The sequence below is a fragment of the Opisthorchis viverrini genome, assembly GCF_000715545.1.
Source record: "Opisthorchis viverrini unplaced genomic scaffold opera_v5_84, whole genome shotgun sequence".
NCBI lineage: Eukaryota > Metazoa > Platyhelminthes > Trematoda > Opisthorchiida > Opisthorchiidae > Opisthorchis > Opisthorchis viverrini.
The window spans coordinates 765,447-786,594 of NW_008751741.1; the positions used below are offsets into that span (position 1 = coordinate 765,447).

Below are 21,148 nucleotides of genomic sequence, written 5' to 3' on the forward strand. Positions count from 1 at the left end.
GTCTTTGGGGAAAGCGACTTCTGGTTTACCGAAAACCCATTTATTGATCACATGGCGAATTCGCTAGTTCCAGCCGATTCCAGCTATAGTTCGGAGATGTCGGTGGTCAGAGACTTGAATTTGTCTCAGACCCTTCACCCGAATTTGCCAAGTATCTCAGCCGTACAACAACACAGCCTGCAATGTAGCATGATACACACGTCCTTTAAGACTCACTGATATGCCTTTCCGGTGCTACAAATGTAACGGCTGATGCTACTGATGAGGCACGTGAGTAGCATGTGGTTTTCTTGTAACTCCGCCTTGTTTCCAATGGAAGGTGGAGTTTACTACGGAACCTGTAAAACTGCTTTGCAGTGTTCGTTTACGATTGCGTGACAGTCAATAAATATCCATGAAAATTCAAGATGCGTGAGGATGTTCACTTTTTGAAAACTGCATATGAGATGCTTACTTTCCTGTCCAATAGTTTGTAGCTGTTTAGTTGGTGTTTGCTAAACAAAAAACAGCACAATCTTGGTCTGTGAGACTCATGCATTTACTTTGTCCGTCACGGAGATCCGTATAGTGTTCTACGACTTCGGGTCGAATTCCTATAGGCATGTTTGAAGACCGTACGTCCCGTATCAAGCTGGAAACACACTAGGGTGCTGTTGATACGCACCGAAACAAACTTCCTTCGACAAGTGAGATCAACTTTGAATATCGCCCTCACTCAGTTGGATCGAGGCTTGTGAACTGTACGGTGGCATAATCCTGTCGACGTGTAGCTGTTTTGTGGCCACGATGACTGCACCTGGATCATTCATGACGCATGAAACGGTAACAACGAGCAAAATGTCAATCACCACAATGCCGGCAACTTGTGGGAGGTTTGCAGTGTTTTTCACCAGGCTTCCTTGGTACGTTGGGGTTGGTTGCGTGAATAAACGCGCTGGAAGTGGAAGGTGACTGACCGATCATAGACGTATCGTGCTTGACGTTGATATGGCGTTCGCTGGTGAGGCTTTACAACTTCATACCAACATCCTGTTCAATTCTGTGAAACAACCGGATTCTGATATATGCATCTCGGGAGGACTGGAGACCGGATACGGAAATGAGGTACGTGAAATGGTTCTCCGTCATGAAACGCTCGCATTCCTGATTGACATCACCGGTGAACCTCGTGAAATGGTCATCTTTCTTGACCAGCTTGGTGGCCCAGTGGTTAGAACGCAAATTTACTGACCGCAGGGTCCATGTTTCGAACGCGGCCTCTGCGTCTCGACTTCTCCTGTCTAGGCTTGGGCTTCTTTCGGGTGGTAGCTAGGCACCGAAAGCTTGCTACGGCTTCAGGCATAGATAACGGATATGGTGCAGGATTGCGTCTAGCAGTAGCTTAAATTTGCTTAGCGATCTGCCTTCAGATGGATGAATCCGCCATATACGGTCCGTAACAACGTCACGCTCACTCACTGTATACCACACCGAAAAAGCATTCGGGTCCCCTGGTGTGTTTGGTAGGCTTTGACAGCGACCCGGTTTACTCGGTCTCTCTATCACATCGGCAAGTTGCCCAGTCAAATCGTTCGGTGACGTTAATTCGCTGACTGGGTTGCCCCGAGCGCAGAATAGCGAAGACGGTAAACGTGCACTCCAACGGACACCTGGTTGAGCTGGAGCGGACCGAGGCCAACAAGAGTCGATTCTGCTCAACTGTCAACTAACACGGGTTTTCAAATAGCGACGAATAAGCTGTAGTTAGGTTAACTAAACTGGACTGGTTGCTGGTTAGACGGGGGAAAATGCAGCTCTAACCGTGATTAGTTTATTATAGGTTAAAAGGCCGGCAATCCGGAGATATTTGGAAGCTCCGGGGTACAAAAGTAATCCTGGAAAACCAAAACTATTTCTTGACAGTTTTCGAAAACGTCTTTGCAATCACTGAAGTAATTTAGTCTAAATCCTCCTGTCTAACATTATAGCATGTTCGTTGATCCTGCGTTTTGCCCACTCTGTTCATCTTATTCAGTTTACCAGGTGGCTGGGGCGTCGTCAGAGTCGATCGGTTAAACCGTCCTAAGGTCAAGCAGGTCCACCCGGGCCAGTATAATAGGTGTGAGTACAACATCAGTCAACTAAATGGGAGTGATATCAAACCTGTGGTCTCATGGTTTAAGGTCAGCGACGTCAGCTCACAGATGGATGAGATGGCCCAAGTGGTTAGAGCGCGAATTTACTGACCGGAAGGTCCGTGCTTCGAACCCGACCTCTGTCTCTCGACTTCCCGTGTCTAGGCTCGGGCAACCTGGCAGTATCCCGGCCCTTGTGCTTCCTTCGGGTGGCATGGCAGCTAGGCACCAGGAGGAGGGTACTACAACTGGACGTTTTCAGAGCTGTTGAGTGCATCGGTGTTTTGCATAGGGTGTCCGTAGCTAATCAAAATGTTATCTGGCGTTCGCTCCTAGGTAGTTGGAAAGCCCCAAGTATTCCTGCGTACCGTTCGCCAGCCTTTGAGAACAGACTCATGGCGAAAAAGCCTTACGGAGGTATTTTGTCAGACTATTCGGTGTCCTCCGGCGCAGACTGCCTTCAACACATTGCAACTTGTACTAGTTCACCCGCAATCGCACCAGATTTCACGACTGCTGCTTCAAAGCGAACGTCTTGGTTACATGGTGGGCGGGACAGCTGATGCCCAAATTCGTCTGACGTCTAATGATGTCGTGTTCCGATATGGGTGATAAGTATCAGCAAAAATCTACGGAATATTGAGTAGGTATCTTCGAAATCATCGCAAAGAGGCCTGATCTGATTTCCTGTACATTGTATTTTGTAATGTAAACTTTACCTATCGCTCTGGGGATACCATCCCACGTAGAATTCGGTCGGACAGTGGCCTCCAAAATCCACCTAGCCCCGAAATCCTGTGTTCCATTCATTATTCGGCAAAACCCGCAACTGGTAAATAAATGCGCTGGGATAGGCAGCCGCCACCAGATAAACCAGTAGCTTGTGGAAAAAGAAATCCGCTTATATCAATTTGGATATGACGGAGGACTTACCCGGAACCCAGCTGAATCCTTTGTTTACGTTCTTACCGGGGGATTGCACCTACCTAGTGAGCCCCAGGAAGGGTAAGACCGGTCGTGAGTTGCCGAATAGTTTTCATCAACCTTACAGGTAGTGTATTACGCCCAGGTCGGGCTCCACATTTATCAAAAATTCACACCGCCGCGGTGTGGACAACCCTCTTTCTCTCCTGGCACAATCATTCACATTAGTCCACACCTAATCGAGTTCCGCCCTTACCAACAGTGCCACAAAGGGATCTTAACCCAGGACAAAGCCTTGTTATCAATACTCCACCTACGCACGCCGGGCGCAGCAGAATTGCGAGATCTAAACGAGCAGACGTGTTCATGTCTGTCCGACGTCTATTGCACCTACTAGTGAGCCCCAGGAAGGGTAAGACCGGTCGTGAGTTGCCGAATAGTTTTCATCAACCTTACAGGTAGTGTATTACGCCCAGGTCGGGCTCCACATTTATCAAAAATTCACACCGCCGCGGTGTGGACAACCCTCTTTCTCTCCTGGCACAATCATTCACATTAGTCCACACCTAATCGAGTTCCGCCCTTACCAACAGTGCCACAAAGGGATCTTAACCCAGGACAAAGCCTTGTTATCAATACTCCATCTACGCACGCCGGGCGCAGCAGAATTGCGAGGTCTAAACGAGCAGACGTGTTCATGCCTGTCCGACGTCTTCAGAGACCACAACAGGGGACCAGTCTCGAGTTAGGGAGTACTATGGAGATCTGACGGAGACTGCTTGGTTTCTACTTGGCGGGGGAGTTTCTGTTGGAGGAAATCACTGTATATGTAGATTCTCATTTCTGATACCTTCAACTGACAAAGTTAGTCTGTTAGGCTACTTACGACCGATTATTGTGAGCTGCATGTTCCACCGGAACGCGACGGCCAGTTTCAGCCCAATACTGTCGCTTAAGTGACCTAGTGCTTCCCAATCTCCCAAGACAATTTTCACCCCCCCCCCCCAGACGTGTTCATGCCTGTCCGACGTCTTCAGAGACCACAACAGGGGACCAGTCTCGAGTTAGGGAGTACTATGGAGATCTGACGGAGACTGCTTGGTTTCTACTTGGCGGGGGAGTTTCTGTTGGAGGAAATCACTGTATATGTAGATTCTCATTTCTGATACCTTCAACTGACAAAGTTAGTCTGTTAGGCTACTTACGACCGATTATTGTGAGCTGCATGTTCCACCGGAACGCGACGGCCAGTTTCAGCCCAATACTGTCGCTTAAGTGACCTAGTGCTTCCCAATCTCCCAAGACAATTTTCCCCCCCCCCCCCCTATAATAGAACCAGACCATCCTCAAACTCGTGTCTTTGGAGACTGCTGTTCTAAAATCTTAACGAGCGATGGCATATACAAACGTTGCTTCAGACCTTCCTCCATCCTAGAGTTCATATCCCTCTTCATTGGAGTCTCGGGTCATGGGTCTTGATCATCTGTAATCGATAATGAAGCATGGAAAACATACTGACAACAATCAGTATGACCGGTGGTAGCTTCACATGGTAATCAGGAGGCACTCATAGAGTTACTATGATGTGGCTCGCCCGCGATGGTGCATTCAACCTTACTTCCCAGGGATACATTTGTCTCCTGGAGCCAGAAGCCAAAAGAGAGCAGTTTACAAGGAAGTTCTATACAGATCGGGGTGTGCTTCCGACCGGTTAGACGGAATCCATTGGAGCGCGTAAAGCAAACAGAAGAATCATGATAGAATTGGAATAGTCCTTAACACATAAGATCAACGCTAAAATGGACAGTTGAATCCAAAGTTAATCGGTTCATTTGCAAGCGAGAGTTCGAAGTAATGTACAGTAGTGGTGAACAAAGAATACCCGCGTTTTGGGAGGGGATGGATTCTGAACTTCCCGGATGCGCTGAAGGATACTGAATATTTCGAATGATATGTGGTTCCTGGATTAGTCATCAACAAGACTGGTGCCGCTATCTTCTTCGACCCCACCACTCAAATCCATTGTTTCATAGTGATCCTCACGCTCTTTCGCATCCTCACCGTACTCTTCGGCGTCATAGAGCAGAGAGAAATCTGTTAAACGACGACCACTTCTGCCTCTGGATGAGCCGGAACCGAAGTTGAATAATCCATTCATTGGTTCGTCCTCGACAGAATGATCGGTTTCTGGGAAACCCCGGTCAGTGCTATCTTCAGGTAGATCTCCCCCAGGTTGCGCACTATCAGGCAATGGAGCGAGTCTGGAGCGCGTGGTTCTACTTGGACCGGCAGCACCCCCGTTTTCTACTCCAAGAGTATCGTTAGAATTAACTCCACGTCGGGAGAAAGTCCGTCCCGTTACTGGTGGGTTCGTCATAATGTCCCTGAGATGAGTATTCGCTCCCTTCGGATCCAGCCCCATAGCCCACGAGTAGTGTATCATTGCCTGGGGAGTGTTGCCCAGTTTTTTGTAGGTGTGCCCAATCATCAAGTAAACCATGGCTTCACGAGGACAGAGAACCAGGAGCTTTTGCAATTCCGTCAGCACCTCCTAGCGAATATAATAAAAACCAGTATAAAAGAATGATTAAACAACAATAGCAAAAATGATAGCGTTTCACTGGAGAGATGCTGTAACTAACTTCAATCCTGGCTGCAGAACCTCGGAAAAGGACTCACTATCTGGGAACACCAGTTTTATTACTAACAAGTAAGTCCAACGTCGCAGCAATTAAACTGCACATCTGACCCTGAATCCAGACTGCCCGATCGGCTATGGATGATTGGTTGGGTTTTGAGCCAAGGACATGCCCCAACACCCGATCATCATCGCTGACCGACTGCATGCGCGCGCAGGTGACAACGGTCTTTTTAAAGCAACTTTAATGGAGTTGGCGATTCTCAGCGGGGACCTGATCTTTCCGACAAAATGTATTCGTAGACCCAACGGGTCAGTTAGCCACTCGTTCGAACTTACATTTAAACTGGCTTGGGTGCGAATCTACCACAAGTATTAAAATCTACCAGCTTTGTATTCAGGACGTGGATTGTACAGATGCTCTAGGACGGTAGTGCCCTTCAAAACCGGACGAACCAGTTCCATGACCAAGGGTTGTCTTGAAAAACGAGTTTCTTCGCGTGCAACCCACTAAAGGTTACACCTGACAGCGAGAGGCAAACAACACTAAATCCAAACAATGGGCGTTTTTATACAAATAAATGGATAAATCTACCAAGAGCGCAACTACTCGCATGTATAGAGCATTAAGTTCATATAATAGAATATCAATAAGCTATCAAACTGAGGATTAGAAAAGTGTCGACACGAGATCGTTCAAATAGAATCCAACGGTATGGGATTGTAGCGGTAACTCACTAAATTACGAGTCACAAACGCTGGAATCACGTGACTATTCCTGTCCCACTTGCAACCTCGGCCGACAACATGGACACTACAACTTCCCATCCATTTTTGTTAACGTGGCTACCACTTGCGTCACGCGCCAGACTTGCGAACTTCAACCACATCGGGTCAAGTTTTTATTCATGTTCGTGCAAGTATCAAACACGGAGGGACATCCCTCTCTTCACACTGCACGCAATAAATAGGCATAAAACTCGGCCTAACACACACGTACAGGAAGTCAACCGAGTTCCACAAGTCTCCACAGATAACGAAGGAACACGTGTGGCAACTATAATGCGGAGAAGACATGTCCTGCGTCCGGAACTTCGCTCAGGCAACTCTCAACAGTTGTCCTTATTCCACTTTTCGCACCCGACTATTGTATCCATCATCATTCCGGGCAAACAGACATTTTTTATGCCTGTTACCTTCAGATGGTCAGCCAGAGCACTAACAGAATCGCACATTCGACTAAGAAAAACGGTGGACTGAAAGTGGTGAAGATATCGAAAGGTTTGCATGAAATTTTGGCGCCAACGACATTCACTAAATTGGCTATCCTACCGCAGCTTTCGAAACCGAAATCCTCTATCTTTTGATAGAGGAAGCCCGTCATTTCAATTATTGATAGAAGCCAAGTACACATAGACATTTTCAGAACTACCAAGTTTGCGGAAGTTGAAACATAGGGTCGTGATGAAACATGGATTCCCTAACCCAAAATGAATACTGGAGGAGGAATGTCAGCCTTGCACGCAAATCTTAACGCTTGTTTCAAGAACCCATCCAAGTGCTACATCCGTAACTATCTGTCATTGCCGCTACCTTCACCCGTAGTTTCCGCCAGAAGGGGAGTAATTCACGTGACGTGTTGACCATGCTACCACATAGTGCGGTACACAGCGTGATTCAGAACGTTTAACTTGGGCGATTTCTCATGAAAACACAAACACTCAATCAGAACGTGGTAGGCAAACTCACAGGATACCTTCCAAGATGGAAGAGAAGAGAAGATCGGTGATAACGGGCAAGCGGGTTATTGGGTTGTATTTGACAGGCTTTGGTCACCAAGGCCAGGGCACTTTCCGGACCATCATCCAGATGACCCAGCCGACCTCGTAGCACACCCAAGTTGGTGAGTAACAAATGCGAATGGGGGAACAATGCAACAGCCCGAGCCAAGTGAGTTTCAGCCAGTTCGAACTTCTCTTGTTTGTAATAAACGTTCCCAATACCGAACATGGCATTATATTGTCTCGGGTCCAAGCGTAGAGCGTGTCTGAACGCGGTTAGGGCCCGATCAAATTCTTCGAGTGTGGATTGTTCGTGTCCAAGTAAGGTATAGGTGTAAGCATTGGTTGGGCAAACCTGAAACAACCGGAAAAAGAGGAGTTTGTGTAGATACCTAACCAGGAAAGCAGTACTTTCTGGATATTCAGGCGATCCATCATAGTAGTATCCTACTGAAATTTAGAACGCTCTTGTGACACTATAATAAGGATAACTGTTTACAAAAAGCATGAGCACTGAAATACTCTCAAATAAAAGTAAGCGGGAAGTCAGAAGTAAACTCCAAACACGAACGTCAGAGAGCATCACCTCTCACCTTAAACTCTGAAGCAGCTTGCTTCAAAGAGTCTGTACCAATGGCGGAAGTCTTGAGTCACCCGAAAACTCTCGAGCGGGACCAGTGACAACGAATAATTCCGGACGGATTAGCCTCACTAGAGCCGAGCATATATATCACTGTGCAGTTGCTAGAGATCCTGAAGAAAAATTATTGTGCCATTATTAGGCACGTGAACCTCGAGGCCAACCCATTAACTCAACGGTATTCGTTCCAACAGTAGGGTTTGGGAACGTCTTTTTCCAGTGATTCAGTCAATAAAACCAGGACAACGTCTAGACGGTATCAAATTTTTCGCGCACACAACAAAGGCCAACGCTGGTCGATAATGTTTAGAGGAATTCCAGTCACTTTGATTGGCTACATCATGTGACGACTTCAAATGACTACAGCTCAGCCTTGTCGCGATCATATGTTCCTTGATTGAACATGTCACCCTGGAATCGATTTCACTGTAGGAAGACTCCAGAGTAAGACCCTTTTGACTGAGATTTTACCCTGTGGGTAAAGCTGAAAAACCGACACTTTTGCCCGTGTTTCAATTCTACCGACGTGCCACACCGCAAACGCAAATGTACTGACATACAATTCTGCTAAATGGTGCACCCAACCCGACTGGATAGAATAAGCTCGGCGTGTCTTGACATAGCGAATATGGAAACAATGAACACAAAAATAATAAAATACATATCAAGGTTCACATGCCATGTACCAAATTATTCTAGCTAAATGCCCAGGTGTAAACGAAACGATAGCGTAGTGCATGTGAAGCTGCTAAAACACTAAATGAGCCAGACACCAAGCTCTTGTCAAAGGGTTGATAGAGTAAGATGAAGAGTAACAGTGAAATAACAAGGTTAGCGACATATTGCTCAAGCGAGCACCATTTCCGTATGTTTCCACAAACTGCTCTTTGAACGCTGAACGATCACTGACGAACGTATCCGTTATCACACTCAAGAGAACCACCTTCGGCCAGTCTCTTCAGAAGGGACCTGCGACCCACTGTCAGTTAGCAAGAATGTTAAACGCGATGAATATTGCTCCAACCACTATTTGCCGAACAAATCCATCAGTTGTTGAAATCGTCACCAGCGACTGGCAAGGCACGAATTCGCGAAGCACTGCTAAGTTAATAGAATAAAAGCGAACATCTCCAATGTTACCGATCTCCGAGTGGACGATTCTAGGAAAGAAGACCTCTTAAAAGCGGAAGTCGCTTAACTGATCACACTTTGTTGACATGAATGCACTTACAAGTGTGTGGCGACAGATCAAACGGTAATCCAATTTGATCAGTCACTCATATTGACACACTCCTTATGCTTAAACGCTTCAGTTGATTGACGAATGCGAGATAGCTAAGTGGATAGAGCGCGAATTTACTGACCTGAAGGTTCCCAGTTCGAACCCGACCTCTGCCTCTCGACTTCCCCTGTCTAGGTTTGAGCAAACTAGCAGTGTCCCAACCCTCGTACTTCCTTCTGGTGGCATGGACACCGGAGACTGCAACACAGACAAGATTATTTCGGCTTATTTTTCTAGGCGATTGTTCAAACACGGAACAATGACTAAGGGACTGACAGATGGATTGATCGCACTGCATCATTTGATGGGTGAAGGAGGGCCGGTGCGCAGAGATGCAAGGGCCAAAGTCGAAAAGATGGTTTGGTTGAGTTTTTGACTTAACCTGACTTACGATATAGTGGGAGGATGTAGGGTCTTGTTCGGGGACCCTGTCTCTAACCCCTGACTCAAAAGTCTGAACCGCGAAGCACCGGCTTTTAGGGTTGCAAAGGCAAACGCAAACTTGAGCATCATGTTAACCGGTGCGCTCCAGACCCTAGCCAACTGAACACCTAGGTGGGCCATAGTGGAGTATACATAGATGGCGGTCTTGTGTTCAAGACTGCAGCTCTTTTTGGGGGCACGCATGCGGAACCAATCCATCCCTCGAGTCCTCCAGCGAACCGTTCCAAACAAGCGAATATGATGCCGGCTGGACGAATATGTCGTGAGTCAGCTGCGGACCAGAAGGCGCGCCCTTATTGTCAGAATAAAAGCCAATTAGAACCAAGCGTTTTAAGCCCGGTTCTCTTAACTGCTTCATGAAAATTCTGACTCGAACATGTGGAAAACTCTGTACTAGTTGTAACAACTTTTCTGTCTCCATAAAATACTACCTAAAACTCAAGTACCTTTTGCTATACTATAAAACAGCGTTCAGCTGTAGCACCCTTCCGGTGCCTAGCTGCCATGCCATCCGAAGGAAGCACGAGGGCTGGGATACTGCCAGGTTGCCCAAGCCTAGACAGGGGAAGTCGAGTGGCGGAGGTCAGATTCGAACCACGGACCTTCCGATCAGTAAATTCGCGCTCTAAACACTTGGGCCATCTCGCTATACTATAATGGGCGGGATGGTAAGCCAAGGACCAACATATGAGTTGCAACACGCAACACTCCGTTTTCCCAGCGACCAGGGAGAAGACCGTTCACTACCATGATATTCACTGCCTGCAAGATTCAGTCGTCAAAAAAGTCTATCAATAACGGCTGTCTAGGAAACTTGCAAATCGCGAAACGAACCGGGCGGTCAAATGAAAACTGGTCCGAAATCGGAAACGCATTTGGTTGTGTGCCTGCCAAAACAAAGCCATGGCCTCCTTCAATTTCGTGGCAGGCGGTCCCACCGGAACGACAATACGATGCAACGATGTATCCAAAACGACTCATGGTCAGCAGTCTCAAAAGTGACCTCGATGTGGTGGCTAAGGCAGCGAAGCATCAGCATCAACACTGATGTTGCTGCCTCTGGTGATGATGAGGAAAAGCTCAAGAAGTGGGGAGGGCGGCGCCGAGTGGAAATAGTCGGACTCCATTTCACCTTACTTGCAACATCGAGCCAAGGAAGCTATCGGTCAGTGAAATCATCACGGAAGAAGGCGATCCAAAACTCCATTCCAAGTCCCGCCGTCTGCTTCGACAAGTGGAACAATTCGAAAAACAGCTTAGCTGAACTCAGGTGTGAAGAGCAACAACCAACGCAACACCCGATTCACATAGGGTGTAGACCATTCGACTCCAACAGGTGAATTCAGACGAAATCAAATTTTTGAAGAGAAACTAAGCACCTGGTCATTGTTGTCTTCCTTCTATCCTGTTTAAGGACGGAGGACTCGCTCACAGCCTGACTCATGCAGAGCACGTTAACTATTTGAAGCATTTGTTGAAGTGCCTAAACTATGGCAGATATCTTCTGTCGTTTTTGTTTTCAAAAAGGTGTTATATCTGATGCGAAACCGGTGGGCACCAGTTATACTGCTTTTAGGTTGTTCATAGATATCCCACACAAGTTTACCAACTCGTGACAGGCAGAGTCATGAAAGTCAACCGGGGTTGTATCTTGGTCGTGCATGAATTGACCACATCTTCATCCTACACCTTCTCGGACACAGACAGGATGAAGGTCAAAAGCTTTTTATTAGACCTAAGACCAGTGTTCTACTCAATAGATCGCGCTCCCTGACTGTCTCTACTTCAAAGATGTGCCGATTTTCATACTCCATCAGGACTGCGTTCAGTGTTTTTTTATGCTAGAAAAGTCTTGCCATTGTGTGCTGAAGAAAAAAGATTGCTCGTTTTCGAACACTGGTGCCCTCGTAGCATTGCACATGTATCCTGGGGACATGGGATTAAGGGGAGTAGAGTGTGCCGAGCAATTCTGGGCAACAAATAGTCTGTTTTTCCACTTGAGAAGTTGATTCGACTAAATCAACTATGATGGATCAGCCATGTGGTCCGTATGCCAGGTGACCGAGTGTCACGCCTAGCCTTGGTTGCTGAGGCTGGTTGCGACGGGAAGATACCACAGACACCACAAAGTGTGATCTAAAGGCAGGACTAAAAACATGAGTGCATGTCGTCTACGGACGACATGGGCGAGATGGACCAAGTGGTTAGAGCGCGAATTTACTGACCGGAAGGTCCGTGGTTCGAGCCCGACCTCTGCCACTCGACTTCCCCTGTCTAGGCTTGGGCGACCTGGCAGTATCCCAGCCCTCGTGCCTCCTTCGTGTGGCATGGCAGCTAGGCCGTGAAAGCGTGCTACAGCTCGACGATTTTTTAGTATCCCAGCCTCGTGCCTCCTTCGTGTGGCATGGCAGCTAGGCCGTGAAAGCGTGCTACAGCTCGACGATTTTTTATGTCGTCTACGGGGTTGGGATATCCTACTCACCACATTAGTGGCTGGAGATACTTAATGACACAGCGATGTCGCACAACCAGCAGATCTGTTGCACCTGCCCTCTTGTTCTTTAACCATCACTAACCCGTTGTTTCTGTCTTTTTTATTTACTGTACACCCTATAGCCCAAATGATCCGGTGCTATCAGCTACGGCAACCCGAATCACCGTACATACGTAGAAGGTGATCAAACAGAATTTGACTGACACGTAACCTCAAGTCATAAGACACAATGGGAATCAATTCGAACTGTGGCCTTAACCTTGTCATTTAAAGCTATGCTAACACCTGCATGACTTCAAGCAAAAGCTTCGAGATCTTCAGAAGCGCAGGTGGGAATTCTTCCGTGAGTCAGACGAAAAAAATCAACCGGATGACGCCGGTAGAGTTCTTAGGGTGTCTTGGAAATAATATTGACAGCCAAAGTTTCTAGAGTACGTGCCAAGGCCGATTACAGATCAACTAGTACTCGGGTTCCTGCGTTAAATGCACTCAACTTGCATAATGTATGTGAACAAAGAAAAGTGTGATGCAATATGGTACAAATGGTACAAATGTCAGAAACAGAAACAATCACAAAATGGATATCCGGGTGATTTTTAAAGGAAGAGGTCGTGTACGCAGCGAAATGGTGCCCAAGTAGGAAGCGACAGGGCCATTTGGAAACAGAAGCATCGTTTAGGTCGAACGCCATATTTGCCACTATATCGGAAGCTGAAGGAGTTCAAAACTAGAATATTTCTATGGAGTAAGTGAACGTAAATCTGGTGTCCATTTAACATTGGCTGAATCTCCAATAGATAATAAAGCAACCGTAAGGAACCTGTTTCGTTAACTTCGTTCACTATGTTCCCAATCCCAAGTCTTCCATCTGTTTTTTCCCTCTAGTTATGCTCGGCATTTGGTATTTCACTAAGTTAAGTTTGCGATCCGACTGAAACTGTCCTGGGTCACTTTGTTGAGTTGGTATAGATTTTACTTATTAGGAGTACCTTATATAGGAAAAGTTTAAATTTGTCACAGTTTTTTCATTCGGGAAGGTTACTCTATATTGGGGTTACTGATTGGAGGCTACTCTAATGACATTTCGAAACCGAAATTTCCCAATGCTACTCTGCTCTGTTTTCCATCAGTTCCTTAAGATCATCAGTTTGATGGCTAGGCAACGGCGGGTCACACAGAAGATCGGTCACTCCCAAGTACAGTCCAACTCCAAATGGATTTTGATAAATATACCGAGGAGTACGTGAATAATTTCGCTGTGGGGATGCATCAAGCTTATTCAGTCCCTTGTACCAACGAATGCTGAAAACGGTAGCGAAAAACTTACTTGAATAGCACGCTGAAAGAAGCGGATGGCTATTTCATGTTCGCCTTGTAAAGAAAAGCAGTTCCCAGCAGCACTCCATGGTTCAGGAGCATTGTGGTCAAGCTCCATAAGCTCATGAGCGAGATTGGACAATTCGTGATCAGCTTGCAGCTGCCACAAAACGGTTGAATAGAAATCCATTCCCACTAGTTGCCAGGGCTCCAGACGATGAGCTTCACTAAACAGCTGCCTAGCTGTTGTGTAATCTGTATTATCCATGTGAGCACGAGCTGCCCATGCCAATATGCGCCCAGTGGCCAGCTGGGCGATCGGAAGCCTAGAGATCAACCGCGTGGCTCCAGACCAATCATGTCGGACCAAGAGTTGGTAAGCTTTACCCAAGTGTCCCAACAGCTTTAAATATTTTTGCAGCGAGGTTACGCGTACGTCACTCGAGGTTGGGGCAAGAATATCCAGTGTAATGACCCCTCCAGATTGAGATTCGCTACCAAAAGACATGTGATGCGATTCATCCGCGCCAGGTGATCCTGAAAGCTGCAGACCCTCTACCAAATCACTGGAAGCTCCAGCTTGGTGGTCGATAAGAGTGCTGGTTACAGCTGTATGGGAACAGGTCCGTACCTCCGGCTTCCTTGGAACGTCTTTGTTGCGAACCAATTTGTCAGGTCGTTTGTGGAGGCCTGACGCTCGAGCAACGGCGGCAGCAGCGGCGACTTGCGATCGGGTTCGCGGTCCGGTAGGCTGACTTTCATCAGGAAATGACTGGTTGGACGCGGCACGGCGCGGAGTGTGTTGTGCGGGTCCAGGTCGTGGAGTGGATGAAGAACTCCCAAAACCACCAATAGGACTGTTTAAGTTTATAACGGGTAATCCTGCACGCGGCGTCAAAACAGAGCAACCTGAAGGTACACTACCTTGGGTGGTACTACGTAGAACTGGAGGTTCACATCGCAGATTTGGGGAAGTACTGCTTGAGTTCGTAACAAACGTGGTTGAGGGTGAAAATATTAGGCGCCGTAAAGCCGTCGCTGCAGAAGTGGGTGTTGAGGTAGTCTGTTCACTGTTGGAGTGTATACCTAGATATGCCTTGTTGGTTGGGCCAAGAGAGCTAACATGTGAGGATGCCGGGAGCTTTGTGGTCTCAAGGTCTCCTGTTTTAGAGCGTCTGCGACTCGTGGTTGAAGCCGAGGATCCATGGAGAGCAGTGCGGGTATTGTGTGTAGGCGCTACACTGCTTTCGTTCTGCACATCCGTCCGGATAGTTGCAGTCTGGTTGGTTCCAAATCGTGTAGAGTTGGATAATACTGAGTCACACGGAGGATTCGTGGGCAGCTTGTGGAAAACCTGAAACATGCAGAGGTGAACAGAATTAACGCGTTCCAAACAACAGGCTCTTGTAAACGGTTTTGAAATGAAGCTACTACGTATGATTGAGGCTACAGAAGCTCAAAGATGATTCGGGGAAGAAAACATGCACCTACGACTATTTAATGAGGCAAAATGTTTTTAAAAAGGGGTGCTCCCGTCGCGAAAATCAAGAAAATTTACAACAGCACTTTTGTCTCATAGACTACCTAGTTACTTGCCCAAATCAGACTAGTAATGCTGAGGCACACCAGCTGGTTTCCTGGAAGAGTAACTACACCTCGATAGATTAGCTGGTCACACCGTGCAGGTTATGTTGGTTAGACCATGTATTTCGTATGCCAGAGAATAATGTGTCTCGCACAGTCCTCTAAGGTCGTTTCTCGGATGGAGAAGACTTAAGAATGGTCAGTTCGTGACTTGGTAACAAAGCACGAAGGTCCCTACCAGTCACCTCAGTAGCGTTGGTAAATACCACCTAGTGCTCGTAATACGCGCATTCAACAGGGGGTTGTTTAGCCCTCGGACCACTACCCAGTGGCAGGTAAGCTGATTGCAGCGCTGTAACCTTTGTATTGTCAGTCAGAAGTGCACCGTTTGCCTAACCTCGGTGAAGCGGACGGATCCATTCTCGACAAATGGATCAACCATTTGCAAGCTCAACAGTACAAACGCATCCACCAAAAAATTCTCGACATCCCGATGCCGAAATTGCCACTGAAGACAATTTGTCGACCCATAAAATACGGACGATTATGTTCTCATTTCTGGGAGGAAAGGCTCGCGCGAAGTCATTTCATCTTCCAATATTTACTTCGCAAGCACAAGGTGTAAATTCATGCTCCAGTGAGTACAGCGTTTACACGCAGCCCTTTCGATTGGAAAAGTAGTGGGGCTCGTGAACTGATCGGAAGCTGTACCAGCTCGGACCGATGACGTCACGGGTCTGTAATCTATCACCATCATTATCATCATCACTGGCGACACAACGTCGAAGCTTTGCTACCGTACAACCATAAAACCAAAACCTAGGTCCCGCCCACAGCTTCCGATACTTACTCGGAAAACCTGGATAGAAACCGATAAGCACTGACATGCTGCTGCAACTGACATGTTGCAATGTCTCCAACCAAGCACAGGAGAGAAAATCATTCGGGCCTCATACTGGAAGGCGAACCGTACCATCAATACCAAACTTTTCGTAATCGATTTCATATCCCTCTGCCGGGTCAGAGGCCGGCTTTTGCCATTCTGTATTGGGCAAGGAAACAAGCACTCTTTTTGGCAGCCGACGGGTCAGCATGCGCAGCACATGTGTCTGGGCCATCAGTCTTTTGTGCACGTATTCTTTGCTTTAAGTTCCTTTGTGCAATTGAGTTCCTAACGGCCTCATTGCGAATTCGTTTGCACCGCTTAACACGAGCTGGGGTTCTGAGACAACGGCTATCGAAGGCTGCACCCAGAGACCCCGTCTCATAATCATTCAACAAAAGCTAATAATGTAGCCCGCTTGAGATTCGTATATGTGCCGCTTTGTCAACACAGTTGTCTGAAATTAGTGAAAATGATTCGAGTCTCAGGGAGTAACGCATTAACTTGGTCTGTAATCGGAGCTCATACAACCTCCGAAATAATTGAAACGCTCCACAACCTTGAGCGCCTCTCCTTGGATTGTAAATGATGAACTCGGTGATTGCATATCCAGGGGCATGACATTATATCTTTCGGGTCAGTTTATCCGAGAACACCCGCGCCTTATTTTCCTCTTCGAATATTTCACTCGTATATTGCAGATCGACGGAGTTTTGGCCAGAAAGTATTTGGACCCTGGGATTTTGAAGAACTTCTAGCGTTCATCGTCGACCACAAAATTGGATAGAAATTGAGAGGTGGCATCCTTACGGATATAACTTTCTGGAGACCTCCGTATACTTCACACGCCCGAAAGCCTGAGGATACAAAAACCTGATGCATTTATAAAAACTTCCTACTGAATTCCAGGTAGCTAAGTTAAGGTACGAAATTGCCGATCGGAAGGTCCTCTGTCCGAGTCTCACCTCAGTATCTCGACTGCCTGGGTACCTGACAACACCTTAACCCTCGTGTTACCTTCGGGTAGCATGGACAGCCAGGCGCGTAAGGATGTAACAACCAAATGACTTTAATTCCCTGCTGAGCAAGTGTTAACGAGAACCGGCCGGCCAAGAGAGCCGAATGCCCCTTGAAAATCCAGGGATGTCAAAATTGTGTCACTTACAAGTATGACATCTGGTAGTGTGAAGATGTGGTCATCGCAAACTCTACTGCATCAAAATCCAGCTTGCTGCCCTCACAAGCCATCAGAGAGCGACTAAGGATAAGTGACACCAGGAGGCAGGTAACAAATGGAATCAATCTGACCCCGTGTGATAGTGCCATTCACTGTGTGTTCCTTATTCAAAGATACGCTCTGATATCGATTCAGTTCCGTTGTCTGGGTCAGTCTCCCTCTCCCAAATGGAGGCAGCTAAATCATCTTAAAGCTCACTAAGCAACTCAGCCCCATCCCTGAACAATGCCAGTGGAGGTCATACAGACCAGTAGCTCCATGGCGCTTGACAGATATACAAATATAAGGTTTCAAGCTCTTAAGGAGTTCAGTGTTCATCATTGAAGCGCAGCTCGGGAATTCGACTGGGATAGCAACAAATTGAATTGTTGTTCACGGAATTCCGCCCGGCGATAGAAGTGTTCTTCTTTACGAAGAATGACCGAGTGAGTTTGGCTCTTAACAGTTTGGCTCACATGCTGTTTTCTGAGGCTGGCTGCATGTAATGAGTGGAGTAATTCTCAGGTATTCCGATATTTTTCACCTGTCATTCCCCTACCCCACCGTGTCCACCAGGCGCACATTAATTCCAACTAAACGTCTGATAATCCACCGGGTTATACCCAATGCTCGAACGAAACAGACCGCATCCTGCCGCGGGTGAAACTCCCGGTATTGTGCAAAGATGGGGTTATTTCGTGCAAATGGTGCAGTATTAAGAACATTGTCCATAAACAAGGTTCTGGTAAGCGCGTATAGCTTCGGGATCTGCGGGCCTTTCAGTTGATAAACTATTCGTCCACCGCTTGACCGGCGCCGAACAGAAAAGGAGAAGTGACTCTGGGCGAGTGCTCGGTCAGAATTGACCCAAGCACCGCAAGCGCGCTAGACAATTATTGATCCGGGCCATCCGTAGCTGTTTATGTGATCAATCTGCGCCAATGGATAGCACGTTATTGGAAGGCACCATTTAGTCGGGTGATTTCGATTATCTCATCGGAGTGAGATAACTCAGTGGTTCGAGCGCGATTTTTTCCCGGAAGGTCCCGACCTCTACATCTCGACTTCCTTTGTCTAGGCTTGGGCAACCCAGCAATATCCCAGCCCTCGTACCTCCTGGTGGCGCGGCAGCTGTGCACCGAAAGGGTGTTACACCTACACGCCTTTACTTTCGCTTGTTTCGGAGGTCAATACGGCACACAAACAGCTTGATGTTAGCACATGACCGAAGCAGTAGTTCACATTGTCCGTGCATACAGAGTCCATTTTAAGTCGACCACCCAAATGCGTCTCTTAGGCGCGAAATCTAACAACTTGTCTTCAACCCCCGGCTTTTAGCCCGTCAAAAAATGCACTCAATGCCTCGTAAAAGTCTCAGAGCTACAGTCTGTTTGGGTAGACTGAGTAGACACAATAAGTAAACAACTTCTCTGCAGTGAGATCCACTCAAAGATGCTGACAAACGGAATGCGAAGGGATAATTGTCAGCAGACTCTTAGGTCCAATGGTTTAGAATGATGACGACCTCAGACAAGACTATAGCAGCAGTATGTGGATCACCAGGGTAATGATGCGTTTAGGTTAAAGTTCACGCTTGAATCCTGAATTCTTGTTTCACATACGCTGCATATATCAAACCCAAGCAAGCCCATCGTTAGTAGGGTGCTTACGCCTCACCAACCTGTTGTGTGCAGTAAGTACGGCGACCCGACTAATGGAACCCCGCGACGACCGATGTGTCACTAAATTCATACTGGGTGTGTGAATCATGGTTGCTCGCAGACTGGTATACTATCAAAGAACTGAAACCTAAACGTGAACAAAAAAAATTTAAACATCATCTAGCTGTAGCAACCTTACGGTGGCTAGCTAATATATCACCCGAAGTAAGCACGAGGGCTAACACATTAATACGTTTCCCAGGCTTAGACAGGGGTAATCAACGGATTTTTTCTAGCTTCCAGGCTGTGCTCTGTAATATCACACTTGTTTCGACGAAGAGACACCGTAGTCCTGCGGTTAATTTTACGCTGTCACAGCAGTAGCGGAGAAATGAAAGAACAATCCCTGTCGGAGTCTGGAGCTAACAGAATCATATCAGGAGGACCCACTCAAAGTTGATTGCATGGTCTGGATTCAGAATACGCATGACAATAATGTCAGGAGAGTGAGCAGCTTCAACCCATCCGTGTTAACAGGTGGAAATCGGTTACGGCACCCTTCAGATGCACAGCCACCACGCAATATGAGCATGAGATCGTATCAGGTTTTTTTCAACCAATAAAGTGACATTCAAAAAAAACTCAGGTTAGATTCCGTGAGCCTTCCTTTGGGTAAATCACCTTAATAGCTGAACTATCTCTAGCCCGGAATTCGCAACCGGGCAACATGCAATGTCAGTGAATTAGCTGACATCTGTGCTATTGTAGAGGCCATATATGTGAATATCTTTTCGGAAAATAAAAAGGATCTGGCAATTTGAGAAATGCCACTTACCGGGACGCACGCAAACAGTGGACTTTGGGAAAGCAGGGCTAACTGACCGAACTTGGGCGAGACAGGATTGGTGATCTCCAGGCTGGACCCTTGTCCCGAAAAAAGTGACTGGACAAGGCAGCGAGCAGCATGCTCAGGTTTCGGAGCTTTGGGTACAGTTGGGTAAGGTAAACGTTCCTGAGGCGTCTGGAAAAGGTCCACACACTGGATAGAAGTGTCATCCTTCGAGTCTTTCGCACAGTGAGTTACGTAGGTACGCCGGTGTCCAGAGGTATCAATAGAATCAGGGGGCTTCGAATGATGCGCGTTACCCGACGGAATAGGAACATCATAGCCTTTCTCCGGGTTGACATTTTCCCTGTATAGTATGCCCTCTAAACGACTCTTTTCGGCAGCGGCTTGGTCTACCCAAGTGCGATGTTCCGACTGAGTGACACCCAAATCCACTGCCTGGTGAACAACTTGGAAAGTTGGAGTGGGGAATGCAAGCCCATCGCGAGCCTGAAAACAAGACAGGGGATTGGGAGATTCACCAATATCACACAGACGTTTGAACGCGCTCCACATCATCGGATTCAACTCAAGGCATTTCTTGTAGCATTTCGACGCATCATGGGCTCGCCCCTGCCGACGACAAATATCTCCAAGGAGAAGAATTGCAAATCCGGCCTGATCATCATATAGCTGAGCAACTTCATCAACCGACTTCGGGGAGAGTGTGTGACCCAGAAGAGCATCTTCCGCCTCACTCAGGAGTCCAAAATCGAAATAACACTTGGCCAGTAAGTAACTAAAAACTAGCAAGTTTACGTTAGACAACATACCGGCTTTTTGGAGTGAGTGATTCTGTGGACGTGAGTAATCGGCTGACCTGCTTAGGTCGGCCAATACGGTAAAGACTAGTGGCCAAAAGGTACAAACTTTCGCTGCTGCGCGTCTCAGCGTACAAACGCTCAGCAGCAAAAAGTGCATCCTCATATGCATAATTATGCAAACAGGACCACACATGCAGCATGACCGGGTCTGAAATAATACTGACCTCCTGGACCATTCTGTAGCGTCGGATGTCAGAAAGTCAGCGATACTCGACGTTCACAAGAATATAATAAAGGCACACGCCGGTTCTGAAATGAGCAGACAGAAAAATTGATATTATTGGAACCACACTGCACATATTTACATAGGTTGGGTGGCGTAGGAGAGAAGAAGGGAGGGAGGCAACAACGTGCGCTTATTGAAACCGAAACAACAAGATTAAGTAAAGTGAGGTACAGAAAAACAGTCCGAGGTCACTCAAAGGGGTGTACAAGCTTCCTGTCTGGAGCTCGTGGTGGC

General features: G+C 47.1%; 1 protein-coding gene across 1 annotated transcript; it reads right to left on the reverse strand.

The window, feature by feature from the left end:
• Positions 1-4,727: 4,727 nt before the first annotated feature.
• T265_04868 (hypothetical protein) lies at positions 4,728-20,864 on the reverse strand (the record flags this gene model as incomplete). The annotated part of the gene is made up of 6 exons (XM_009169722.1): positions 4,728-5,589; positions 7,426-7,812; positions 9,462-9,671; positions 13,645-14,988; positions 19,814-20,603; positions 20,638-20,864. 6 exons carry the CDS (start codon positions 20,862-20,864, stop codon positions 5,005-5,007), a joined length of 3,543 nt encoding a protein of 1,180 aa, XP_009167986.1.
• Positions 20,865-21,148: the final 284 nt, after the last annotated feature.